Source organism: Schistocerca gregaria, chromosome 5, assembly GCF_023897955.1.
Source record: "Schistocerca gregaria isolate iqSchGreg1 chromosome 5, iqSchGreg1.2, whole genome shotgun sequence".
Classification (NCBI taxonomy): Eukaryota; Metazoa; Arthropoda; class Insecta; order Orthoptera; family Acrididae; genus Schistocerca; species Schistocerca gregaria.
This window is the reverse complement of record NC_064924.1, coordinates 672,090,771-672,104,580: the sequence shown is the minus strand read 5'-3', so window position 1 is coordinate 672,104,580 and position 13,810 is coordinate 672,090,771. Positions and strand designations below refer to the sequence as shown.

The 13,810-nt window shown below is 41.3% G+C and overlaps 1 protein-coding gene across 1 annotated transcript in view; it reads left to right on the top strand.

Moving 5' to 3' along the window:
* The window catches only part of LOC126272090 (laminin subunit alpha-1), a 1,228,077-nt gene that overhangs the window by 572,933 nt on the left and 641,334 nt on the right, over nucleotides 1-13,810 (top strand). The window contains exon 6 of the mRNA XM_049974652.1: nucleotides 10,151-10,303. Within this exon, the coding sequence (XP_049830609.1) occupies nucleotides 10,151-10,303 (153 nt within the window). The remainder of the gene's footprint in view (nucleotides 1-10,150; nucleotides 10,304-13,810) is intronic.

Below are 13,810 nucleotides of genomic sequence, written 5' to 3'. Positions count from 1 at the left end.
ACAATTCATTCACCCTTTTAATTCAGATTTAAATCACAAATGAGCTGACTCAGTGTTTGGAAGTAGGCAAAAAGAAGTAGGGGTCAACATACAGAACAGTTTTAAAAAATTCGATATACTTACTGCATCATGTGAGTACATCTACCAATCTGTTGTGCAAATCAGGTACAAACATTACAATTCTATACAAGAAAAAAAAAAAAAACAGAAAACTCAAATAAGCATTTTACATCACGGAATAAAATTGTATAACAAACTGCCTAAGGACATGAAAAAGATTACTAAAATATATCTGTTCAAAAAGACAGCTAAGACACCCTTCCTATGTAATGCACACTATCCAATTAAAGATTACTTATAGGACTCAGAGTAACAGTTAATAATAAAAGGAGGCAACTGGAACACCCTGTTACCTTGCAATATATGGTCACAATGTAATGCTTTTACAAGAAAATCACGAGTCAGAATCTATGGTGCACAATAGTAATGTCTCGTCCTCCTGAGCTCAACATCTCACTCAGCATGGGAGGATGCTGACTTAGTTTTTCAGGCAGACTGGGGAGGGCATGAAGATAACTGGGGAGGGCATGAAGATATGCATATAGCTTAGTTACATGTCTACAGAGCTGGAACCAGTACCCTGAGCAGATTGGAGGGAGTGCAGAAGTCACCTGCAGGTGCCACTAATGTGTACAGTGATGTAAATTTATGTTTTCAAACAATGTAAAATCCAGGATGAAATGTAACAATATTGTAGAAAGGGAAGTTGCCACTCACCATATAGCAGGGATGAGTCACAGATAGGCACAACAAAAAGCCTGTCACAAATATAACTTTCGGCCAGAAGGCCTTCGTCAGAATTAGATGGCAAACGCACACATAAGCACTCACACAAACGCAACTCACACACACGACAGCAGTCTCAAGCAACTGACACCACACTGCGAGCAGCAGTGATGGGAGTGGTGACTGGGTGGGGGTAAGGAGGAGAGTGGGGTGGGAAAGGGGAAGGGATAGTAGAGTAGGTGTGGCGGACAGTGACACGCTGTTGGTGAGTGCAGAAGGATGCAGTGGAAAGAGGGTAGGGTGGCTAAGTGCTGTCATGAGCTTACACAGAGGGAGTGGAGAGGTGGGGGGGGGGGGGGGGGGGGGAGGAGATAGTGGAAAAGGGGAGAATTAAAAGACTGCACGAGATGGAGAAATGAGGGCTGTGTAGTGCTGGAAAGGGAACAGATAAGGGGAAGGATGGGAGAGCACAATGACTAATTGAAGGCTGAGGTAAGTAGGATATATTGCAGGGAAAGTTCCCACCTGCACAATTCAGAAAAGCTGGTGTTGGTGGGAAGGCTCCAAATGGCACAGGGTGTGAAGCAGTCACTGAAATGAAGGATGTTATTTTGGGAATCGTGCTCAGCAACAGGGGGGTCCACTTGTTTCTTGGCCACAGTTTGTTGGTGGCCATTCATGTGGGCAGACAGCTTGTTGGTTGTCATAACCACAAAAAATGCAGCACAGTGGTTGCAGCTTAGCTTTTAGATCACATAATTGGTTTCACAGGTAGTCCTGCCTTTGATGGGATACGTGATATTTGTGACTGGACTGAGTAGTTGGTGGTGGGAGAATGTGTAGGACAGATCTTGCATCTAGGTCGAGTATGGGGGTATGAGCCTTGAGGTGAGAGTTTGGGAGCAGGGATTGTGTAGGTTCGGTGGATGGCGGAATACCACTGTGGGAGGGGTGGGAAGGATAGTGCACAGGACATTTCTCATTTCAGGGCATGGCGAGAGGTAGTTGAAACCCTGGAAGAGAATGTAATTCAACTGCTCCAGTCCTGGGTGGCACTGAGTTATGAGGGGAATGCTCCTCCATAAACAGATGATCAGACTTTGTAAGGTGGTGGGAGACTGGAAAGATAAAGCACAGGAGATTTATTTTTGTACAAGGCTAGGAGAATAATGTGAAGACTTCAGTGACACCCTCCCTCAGTATATTTCGAGAGGGACCATTTGTGACTGCAGATGCGACAACTGTGGGTAGCTAGGCTGTATGGAAGGGACTTCTTGGTATGGAATGGGTGGCAGCTGTCAAAGTGGAGGTATTGTTGGTGGTTAGTAGGTTTGATATGGACAGAGGTATTGATGGAGCCACCTTTGAGGTGAAGGTCAACACCTCGGAAGGTAGCTTGTCGAGTTGAGTAGGACTAGGTGAAGGAATAGGAGGAGTAGTTGTTGTTGAGGTTTTGGAGGAATGTGGATAGGGTGTCCTCACCCTTGATCCAGATCGCAAAAATGTCGTCAATTAATCTGAACCAGGTGAGGGGTTAGGATTCTGGGTATTTGGGAAAGATTCCTCTAGATGGCCCATGAATAGGTTGGCATAGGATGGTGCCACGTAAGTGCTCATAGCCACTCGCAGATTTGTTTGTAGGTAATGCCTTCAAAGGAGAAGTAATTGTGGGTGAGGATATAGTTGGTCATGGCGACTAGGAAGGAGGTAGTTGGTTTGGAATCTGTCGGGCATTGGGAAAGGTAGTGTTCAACATCAGTAAGGCCATGGTCATTAGAGATGTTAGTGTAAAGGGAGGTGGCATCAACAGTAACAAGCAGGGCACTGTGTTGCAAAGGAACAGGAACTGTGGAGAGTCAGTGGAGGAAATGGTTGGTATCTTTTACATAGGAGGGTAGGTTTCGGGTGATAGGTTGGAGGTGTTGGTCTACGAGAACAGAGATTCTCTCAGACGGGGCACAGTAACCGGCTACAATGGGGTGTTCTGGGTGGTTGGGTTTATGGATTTTAGGAACCATGTTGAAGGTATGAGTATGGGGACTGTTAGGGGCGAGCAGAGAGGTAGACTCTGGGGAGAGGTTCTGTGATGGGCCTATGGATTTGAGGAGATACTGGAGATCCTGCTGGATTTCTGGAACGGGGTCACTGTGGCAAAGTTTGTAGGGGGATGCGTCTGACAGCTGCCAGTCCTTCTACCAGATAATCCTTGGGGTTCAGAACAACAGTGGTGGAGCCTTTATCTACAGGCAGATGAGGATCAGTTTTAAGATGGTGGACTGCAGTTCTTTCTGTGGATGTATTGTTAGTTTGCATGTTGAGGGATTTGGGGAATGGTGGTGAGGCGAGGTTCGAGTTAAGAAATTCTGGAAAGTTAACAGGGGATGATTTGGGGGTAGTGGGGATCACACTTGGATGGAGGAGTGAACTGAGATAAGCAGAGCTCAACATTGATCTTTTGTCGAGTCTGATTGGTAGGGTTGGGGGCAATAAAGTGTTTCCACTGTAGGGACCGGAAGAAGGAGAGATGGTATTATATTTGTCCTGCATGACTGAATTTGGGAGTGGGGCAAAAAGTGAGGCCTTTGGAAAGGACTGGTATTTCTGTGGGGCTAAAGCTTCTAGAAGAAAGGTTCATGACTGTGTTTTGGGTCTGTTTAGTTCTGGATTCTGTGTGGTGGTGAGAGGGAGTTTCGGAGGGTGGAGTAAATGTTGTAGGTCTGCGAGACAGAGTTTGTCAGATATGAGGGGACGTGGAGGAGGTTTGGAGGTCGTTGTAGAGGGGTGGACAGTGGTACTCCAAGGTGGGAATAGGAAGCGAGCAGGGTGGAAAGCTTCTTAAGGTGGCATTGTGCATCTTGCTCTAGTTCCTGGAAGGCAAGAGTTTCCATGTGTGTTATGAGTTCCAGGAATTTGGGATTGCATAGCAGGAGAATTATGTGGATGGAGAGAAGGTACTGCAAGGTGGTTTCGGCTTGGTTGATATGCTTTTCCAGGATTATGTTGGTGAGGGCTAAGTATTGGCAGAGTCTGAATAGGTGGAGGTCATTGTGGAATGAGGGATGACAGCAGGAGATGGGTAAATTCATGGTAAGGCCATTTGGCTGGATTCCATGAACCAAGCAACAACACAGGAACAATATGTGGGACTGGGTTCTGGCTAGGGATAAGGAAACTTTTCTGTACTGACGCAGATGGAAGGAGCAAGGATCCATAGTGGTGGTAAAAATGCAAGAAATTATGTAAGTAATGTAGAATTACATGCAAGAAAATCACAAAAAACACACAGTTACATGTGAAAAATCATGAGAAGGATGAAATGGAGGCAAAAGGGGGAAACAAGATGAAATCTGCGGGAGTCAACGATAGCGAAAATTTATGTTTTAATTTATAATTATCTGGTGCGGATTGTGTATAAGTCAAATAACATTGTACAATAGGGACCAACCGAATGATGTAATGCAGTTCTTACGACACCAGTCTCCTATGTGGGAGAATGGGTTTTGTTCTGCCCAGCCATCCTGATTTAGGTTTTTGTACTTTTTCCTAAACAATGTTAGACAAATATCAGGATAGTTCTTTCAGCAAGACCATGGTTGACCACCTGTCATATCCTCATGAAAATGTACTTATATATTCTCTGTATATGTATATTTTGAGCTATTTCTATTCATCGCTTTATGTTGACAAATCCTGTATGGTTTTGCGACGATTGTTAGGTGAATAAATAAACGAGATCAAATCAAAAGAGCAAGGTTAAGAGCATCCCCAATATTAACAGGCCTAGTCAAGTATCTGTGGCGTATTGCCAATGTCTGATGGATCTTTTGCTTAGCGTTGCCCATGAAACAGGAAGATTAGATTTGACACCAAATCCTGAACACCTCTTAATATCAGCAGAAGTTAATGAGAATGTGCACACCAATGAAGGATGAAAGTTTCATTCGCCAACTCCAATTGGCGGTCATGTGTGCACTGAGGAGCGCTTGCGTGTCTGAATGAATGGTGCTTCTGTTTCTTTTCTGGTGAAACATGTGGCCAAAAGTTAATGTGTAAGTGCCTTTTAACTGTGCCTATCTGAAACTTAATGTGTTATCTTTATGATAAGTACATTGCAGATATTTCAACCTGGAGTTTCCACTGTTTAATTCAAACACATATTTGCAGGGTACAGATTTTATCTACACCACTGCATATCCCAAATGGGTAATTAGAATCAATAGCCACTATTAAATTGGTAGCTGTGACCAAATACATTTAGGCAGCACCCCTAAAATGTATTGGAAATATTCTCATAGGATTGTTTCAAGCAGTGGCTTAGGACTTTATCTGAGATGTTCCATTCCTGTCTTCACACTACTGACAAAGTATTAGATCATGTGCTGTGGAATGTGAGACAATTACTTGAAGTGAGTTGAGGGCAGGCTTATATGTGCCCTAGCACATAGCTCACATTGGGTTACTACAGCTGGCAAAGAAAAACAATGGAAGGATGAAAGGTAACTATTCACATGCAGTTCAGGTGTTACGTATATAACAATACAGGAAGGTCTGGAAGAATAGTAAGAAATAGAAAAATTAGAGGTAAAATCTGAGACAGCAATAAAGAATGGATGAACCTATGTAATAAGATAGAAGGGGGCACTATTACATAGTGCCATCTGCGCCTTGTTACTCTACTGTGTTCCTATTTTGTTATTTGTGCTCCAGTCTTTTTCATTATACATCCATCTCATTCTCTATGTTTTCCTCTTTTCTTTTCTTTAAGTCCCAGTGACTAAGAGCGTCTATTTTATGACAGTGATTCGGCACTACTAAATGGAACAAATTCTAACAGTACATCTTCACCATCACAAAACCATCTGAAAACTGAAAGAAAATCATTTGTATTTGATGACTGGGAAGTCCTTTGGAGTTATTCACTACTGTACTGGAAAGGTTTTCCATCCCTCACAATAGTGGTACCAGTTTTTACTGAGATGTGTGTCACATGCCTCTATTCTAATCACTCAGAGTATATTAACATAATGAATAAAAACCGATGTGTAGAGGTACCAAAACTGTATTGCTGGTGTTTATGGTGGAAGCAGAAGAGGATGCCAGAACATATCTCTTCATCTCAAAAAGCACTATACTGACATATTACTATCAGTATTGTATTTGAATTTGAATCACTAAATATGCCATAAAGAATTGCAACTCAAGACTATGTAAATAACTTCTTACTTACAAAGTTAATTTTTTTTCTGTGAGTGTTTATTATAAAAAAATGTCTGTACCATACTTACATTTCACATTTACTATACTTCAGTTCTCACCATGTCAATTCTCAGTGTAATCTTTTTTTAAAAGTAATGCACAGCCTGGAATATCAAAATTTAAATAGATATTGTCATAAAGTGAAGTTCGGTGGCAAGAGGCACAAGACTTCTGGTCAGGTGACTACAGGGTTATAAACACAAAATCAAATAGGGGTAATGCAAGAGTAGATTTAATAATGAATAGGAAAATAGGAATGCGGGTAAGCTACTACAAACAGCATAGTGAACGCATTATTGTGGCGAAGATAGATACGAAGCCCACACCTACTACAGTAGTACAAGTTTATATGCCAACTAGCTCTGCAGATGACGAAGAAATTGAAGAAAAAACGGCTTCAGGAAAGGGAACTGCGCTAGTCAGTTGAGCAAGTATGTTCGGCGCGCGGGAAGCACGGCGGGTGACGGGCAGAGGGACAATGCTGGTGGATATGGCCGGTCTTTAGGTAGCTAGGGAGTGAAACAACTTAGAAAATTTCTCGTTGTGTGGTATCTAGGGATTTAGTCTCTGAGCGGTGAGCAGCCGCGCGCCTGGTGTGAACTCTAATTTTTCGCATAGATGACTTTCATTTCTCGATGATATTGTGAATGTCGAACTGCGTCATATGATGAAATGTATGATCAAATCGAAGAAATTATTCAGATAGTGAAGGGAGATGAAAATTTAATAGTCATGGGTGACTGGAATTCAGTAGTAGGAAAAGGGAGAGAAGGAAACATAGTAGGTGAATATGGACTGGGGCAAAGAAATGAAAGAGGAAGCCGCCTGGTAGAATTTTGCACAGAGCACAACTTAATCATAGCTAACACTTGGTTCAAGAATCATCAAAGAAGGTTGTACACATGGAAGAAGCCTGGAGATACTGGCAGGTTTCAGATATCTTATATAATGGTAAGACAGAGATTTAGGAACCAGGTTTTAAATTGTAAGACATTTCCAGGGGCAGATGTGGACTCTGACCACAATCTATTGGTTATGACCTGTAGATTAAAACTGAAGAAACTGCAAAAAGGTGGGAATTTAAGGAGATGGGACCTGGATAAATTGAAAGAACTAGAGGTTGTACAGAATTTCAGGGAGAGCATAAGGGAGCAATTGACAGGAATGAGGGAAAGAAATACAGTAGAAGAAGAATGGGTAGCTTTGAGGGATGAAGTAGTGAAGGCAGCAGAGGATCAAGTAGGTAAAAAGACGGGGGATAGTAGAAATCCTTGGGTAAGAGAAGAAATATTGAATTTAATTGATGAATGGAGAAAATATAACAATGCAGTAAATGAAGCAGGCAAAAAGGAATACAGACGTCTCAAAAATGAGATCGGCAGGAAGTGCAAAATGGCTAAGCAGGGATGGCTAGAGGACAAATTTAAGGATGTAGAGGCTTATCTCACTAGGGGTAAGATAGATACTGCCTACAGGAAAATTAAAGAGACCTTTGGAGATAAGAGAACCACTTGTATGAACATCAAGAGCTCAGATGGAAACCCAGTTCTAAGCAAAGAAGGGAAAGCAGAAAGGTGGAAGGCGTATATAGAGGCTCTATACAAGGGTGATGTACTTGAGGACAATATTATGGAAATGGAAGAGGATGTAGATGAAGATGAAATGGGAGATATGATACTGCGTGAAGAGTTTGACAGAGCACTGAAAGACCTGAGTCGAAACAAGGCCCCCGGAGTAGACAACATTCCATTGGATCTACTGACGGCCTTAGGAGAGCCAGTCCTGACAAAACTCTACCATCTGGTGTGCAAGATGTATGACACAGGTGAAATACCCTCAGACTTCAAGAAGAATATAATAATTCCAATCCCAAAGAAAGCAGGTGTTGACAGATGTGAAAATTACCGAACTATCAGTTTAATAAGTCACAGCTGCAAAATACTAATGCGAATTCTTTACAGACGAATGGAAAAACTAGTAGATTCTGACCTCGGGGAAGATCAGTTTGGATTCCGTAGAAATGTTGGAACACGTGAGGCAATACTGACCCTACGACTTATCTTAGAAGCTAGATTAAGGAAGGGCAAACCTATGTTTCTATCATTTGTAGACTTAGAGAAAGCTTTTGACAATGTTGACTGGAATACTCTCTTTCAAATTCTGAAGGTGTCAGGGGTAAAATACAGGGAGCGAAAGGCTATTTACAATTTGTACAGAAACCAGATGGCAGTTATAAGAGTCGAGGGACATGAAAGGGAAGCAGTAGTTGGGAAGGGAGTGAGACAGGGTTGTAGCCTCTCCCCGAGGTTATTCAATCTGTATATTGAGCAAGCAGTGAAGGAAACAAAAGAAAAGTTCGGAGTAGGTATTAAAATCCATGGAGAAGAAATAAAAACTTTGAGGTTTGCCGATGACATTGTAATTCTGTCAGAGACAGCAAAGGACCTGGAAGAGCAGTTGGACGGAATGGACAGTGTCTTGAAAGGAGGATATAAGATGAACATCAACAAAAGCAAAACAAGGATAATGGAATGTAGTCGAATTAAGTCGGGTGATGCTGAGGGAATTAGATTAGGAAAGGAGACACTTAAAGTAGTAAAGGAGTTTTGCTGTTTGGGGAGCAAAATAACTGATGATGGTCGAAGTAGAGAGGATATAAAATGTAGACTGGCAATGGCAAGGAAAGTGTTTCTGAAGAAGAGAAATTTGTTAACATCGAGTATAGATTTAAGTGTCAGGAATTCGTTTCTGAAAGTATTTGTGTGGAGTGTAGCCGTGTATGGAAGTGAAACATGGACTATAACTAGTCTGGACAAGAAGAGAATAGAAGCTTTTGAAATGTGGTGCTACAGAAGAATGCTGAAGATTAAATGGGTAAATCACATAACTAATGAGGAAGTATTGAATAGGATTGGGGAGAAGAGAAGTTTGTGGCACAACTTGACCAGAAGAAGGGATCGGTTGGTAGGACATGTTCTGAGGCATCAGGGGATCACCAATTTAGCATTGGAGGGCAGCGTGGAGGGTAAAAATCGTAGAGGGAGACCAAGAGATGACTACACTACGCAGATTCAAAAGGATGTAGGTTGCAGTGGGTACTGGGAGATGAAGAGGCTTGCACAGGATAGAGTAGCATGGAGAGCTGCATCAAACCAGTCTCAGGACTGAAGACCACAACAACATTGTCATAAAATAATTATATTAGTCTGGAGAACATGCATACGAGAATTATTCTCTGTGCTATAAATACTACTACCACAACATTGCCACATATCTTCTCTCTTAAAAAATCTACTCTTGTTGGGTTCACATGAACTCACAAGTAATGAATGACTCTTATATATTGTGTGTCCCTCATAAGAGTCATCAGGCTCATTTTCAACAGGCCCGTTTTCAACAGATATTTACAATTTTGTTTCAGCAATGTGTAGCTGGAATATTCTCAAACAATACTGTGCATCACTTATTTCAAGCGACTCCCAGCATCTTCAAAAAATACTGGTTTATTTCCTGTTACAAACAAAATTATTTTTAATGTGGAATTTTATGTGCCCATTTGATAGAGCAGTCCCAAATTAGTTTATTGCAATTTTTTTATCCACACGTATAAACAGGGACAATTAAACACAAAGTATAACCATTACTCCAGTGATGGAGCAGCTCTGCCACATGGCGGTAGCAGTCAGTGCAGGATAGGATGGGCTGCAGCTGCTGGAGTGCAGCTCATTCTTTGTTTTACTGTCCCTGTTATTACATATTTATAAAATGACTATCACACCATAATAATTTGAGTTCACTCTATCAGAAGGGCATGTAAGAGTCCTCTATATAAATCAGTTTGTTTGTAATGCAAAACTGGTGTTTCCCACTGACACTGGGCATTGCATGAAAGAAGTGATGAGTAGTATTTGTTTGGGCTGACTTTAGGTACACGTTTCAAAAACAAAATTGCAAATAGCTGCCAAAATGCCAGGAAAATACATACGACAACTCACAGGAGGGATGGTCCATATATGCTATAATATAAAACTTTATTAAGTCAGTTATTGAGTCTGTGCATTTTGGCAGTTTATCTTGTATCTATGTATTTTGTTTCTCTTCATTTTAGGCCCACACTACAGGGAACAACTGTGAGCAGTGTGTAGATGGTTGGTATCGTCCTTCAGGGGTGAGTCCAGATAACCCAAATCCGTGTGTACCTTGTGACTGCAACTCATCTGGTGCAACAGGAAATTGTGCTAAAGATGACACAAATGGAAAGGTATAGTGGCAATCACAAAATGTTGCAATTTTTTAAAACAGTTTTTATCATGCCTCTTCTTCAGTTGATGTACTTATTTCAAAACTGAAATGTGATGACTGTAATGACTGTTTTAGGATGAGGGTGAATCAAGTATAAACCCAAATTTTTGTTGTAGGCACCTTTTTGTTAATGGAGAGATGCACAATCTCTGCTCATTTTTGCTTTCATTTCTAGTGATTGTTCTCCACAGCTAGAACACTGTCGTACCATTTCTATAGTCAGAACTGTAATGTCCGAGCAAGAGGTACCGTCAGCTCTTGTGAAATGCGTTATGATAAAGTTTAACACTACAGAGAGCTTAAAACCCAACCAAAATATTGAAAAGACTAGATGCACAGTTTGGGGATAACACTGTAAGAAGGGACTCAGGTTTATATATTGCACATACAGGTTTTACAAGGACAAAAAACAGTTGAGAATGTAGCTCACTGATGACTGACAACCTTGGATTTTGAGAAGTATTTACAAGTTGTGTGCCTCATCTTCTCAGTGTCGATCACAAGCTTCAATGTCTTGAGGTATGCAAATGGCTACACTGACAAGCTACCAAACTCAAGCGGAACATTCTTTGCACTTGATTGTCACCTGTAAAGAAATGTGGGTGCACCATTACACCCTGGAATCGAAAAAAGCTACAGGGTTGGAGTAAAATGAGCGAATGTGCACCCGTCAATGAAAAAAACCATCTCCCCATGTGGAAAATTCTGGAAAAGTCTTCCTTTGATTTTAAAGGAGTTATAGTGATCAATTTTCACCACAAACATCATACAGTGAACACTGCTGCCAACGTTTGGACCAAACAAAACATGTATTTCCAATCCAGGACGGTTGCTTGAACTCAACAAAAAATTCTGGAATTGTTCTGAACCACACTAGAAGATCCTCCCTGCCGTCCAGACTCATCGCCATACGATTTTCATTGGTTTGGAACACTAAAAGAAAACAGCCAGGACACAGATTTAATGACATTGGCACTGTTAAAGTGTTCGTGTGCAACTTGCTGTTGCCACAGGCACATTCATTTTATGGAAATAGAATCAAGAAAGTGCCTATCCACTGCAAAAAATGCGTTTCCCATTCAGGAGACTTTATAGAAAAATAAGTTTGTGTATATGAATCCATATGAAGCTTAAATAAACTTATATGAAAAAATCTGGTTTATTCATATACTTGAATCATCCTTGTAATTGAATACCTCAATCTTGTGGCCACAGACAAATAATATGAAATTCTTCCCATTTATCACCAACAGTAATCTCTGTCTTGATCTTTCAGTAAGATACTGAATATAGTTCTAAAGTATTTTCACAGTTACTGACTTTACATCATTGTTTACTGACAGTGTCTTGAAAGGAGTATATAAGATGAACATCAACAAAAGCAAAACGAGGATAATGGAATGATCGAATTAAGTCGGCTGATGCTGAGGGTATTAGATTAGGAAATGAGACACTTAAAGTAGTAAAGGAGTTTTGCTATTTGGGGAGCAAAAGAACTGATGATGGTCAAAGTAGAGAGGATATAAAATGTAGACTGGCAATGGCAAGGAAAGCGTTTCTGAAGAAGAGAAGTTTGTTAACATCGAGTATAGATTTACGTGTCAGGAAGACGTTTCTGAATGTATTTGTATGGAGTGTAGCCATGTATGGAAGTGAAACATGGATGATAAATAGTTTGGACAAGAAGAGAATAGAAGCTTTTGAAATGTGGTGCTACAGAAGAATGCTGAAGATTAGATGGGTAGATCACATAACTAATGAGGAGGTGTTGAATAGGATTGGGGAGAAGAGAAGTTTGTGGCACAACTTGACAAGAAGAAGTGATCGGTTGGTAGGACATGTTCTGAGGCATCAAGGGATCACCAATTTAGTATTGGAGGGCAGCGTGGAGGGTAAAAATCGTAGAGGGAGACTAAGAGATGAATACACTAAGCAGATTCAGAAGGGTGTAGGTTGCAGTAGGTACTGGGAGATGAAGAAGCTTGCACAGGATAGAGTAGCATGGAGAGCTGCATCAAACCAGTCTCAGGACTGAAGACCACGACAACGACAACTGACAGTGATGTTACTGAAAGTAGACAATATATTTTTCCTGCAGATGGATTTGCTATTCAGCTCACAGATATTTATTCCAGGATGATAAACCTGATTTGTAATCTACTGTTGACAACATACATCATATACTCAAAAGAAAAAAAATCATGTCATTAATCAAAAGTACAAAAAAAAAAAAGAAAGAAAAGCACTCTCACTCACACATTCAGTCTTGAGTCTTCTATCCTTCATTGAATCCCTAAAAAAGGAAAGAAAAATGGTGGCGGATAAATGCCATTTGTACAACATATATATTTATTTATGGGTGTTTGTGTATATGTTCCAGCATAACACTAGGGCTGTCAGGATTGATTCAGTCATTGTTCATAGACATACGACTAACTGTCCGGGGTGGGAGTTGGGATTGGAAGGTGAACAAGGCATGTCAGGCGTAAACTCAGCACCGTTGATGTCTGATAATGTCTATGCAGGCTTTAATCTGTTAACAGAGATGGAGTTTTTACTGTTAAGTACAGTGTTAAAATCTTCTTGCCACTATAGAGAGACCAGAATGGGGGTGGGGGGTTAGAGTGGGCCTGATGGTATTGTCATGGAGCATGACAAGGGACCACGAGACTAATGCCTTGTGAATGAACGCATGAGGCATGGAGTGTCGTTAGGGAGGAGGAAATGTGGAGCAGGTGGGCTATATGTTGGTACACATGTGTGACTAGCGTCGGAAGGTAAAACTCATGGGGGGGGGGATGGGGGGGATGGGAGGTTGAGTGACAGAATTGCCAGGGAGGGATATAGGTTCGCCATGGAGGAGCACTGCAAGGGAGGCGTGAAGGTCCTCTTTGTAGGTTGCATGTACCCACACCAACACCCACGGAAGGGCATCTATCCACGAGTTATCATGGCACGTAAGAGCAGCTTTGAGGGTCCAGTGCTAGCATTCAACCAGCATGTTGTTTTGTCATTGGGGTTGGTATGCTGTGGGGTGCTATGTACAGGTGCCAGATGGGTTAAACAGTTCCATGAATAAGATGGAATGAAATTGATGTCCCTGATCACTCATATTAGAAACTGGGAAACCAAAACAAAAGATCCAGATATTGACAGACGCATTGGCGACTGTGTCTGTGGTGGTGTCTCTGATGGTTGGGGCCTTCACCCGTCATGTGCACACGGAGGCTGACTTTACTTCTTTAGCAGGCCGTGCAGGCAAGAGCCCAGGTCTTAACAGTTTTTCTTACGTTAGGCCAGTCCAACCATTCTGTTATAATCTCTGTTGGTCAATCATGGCCAGGGAACATGAGCTGGTTAAGTAATTGTCAATGTCAATTAAATTCACGAACAGCCACATACTGTAAGATATTATTTTATTTTATTCTGAGGGCAACCAGTTTTGGCATAATGAAATGTCAAAACT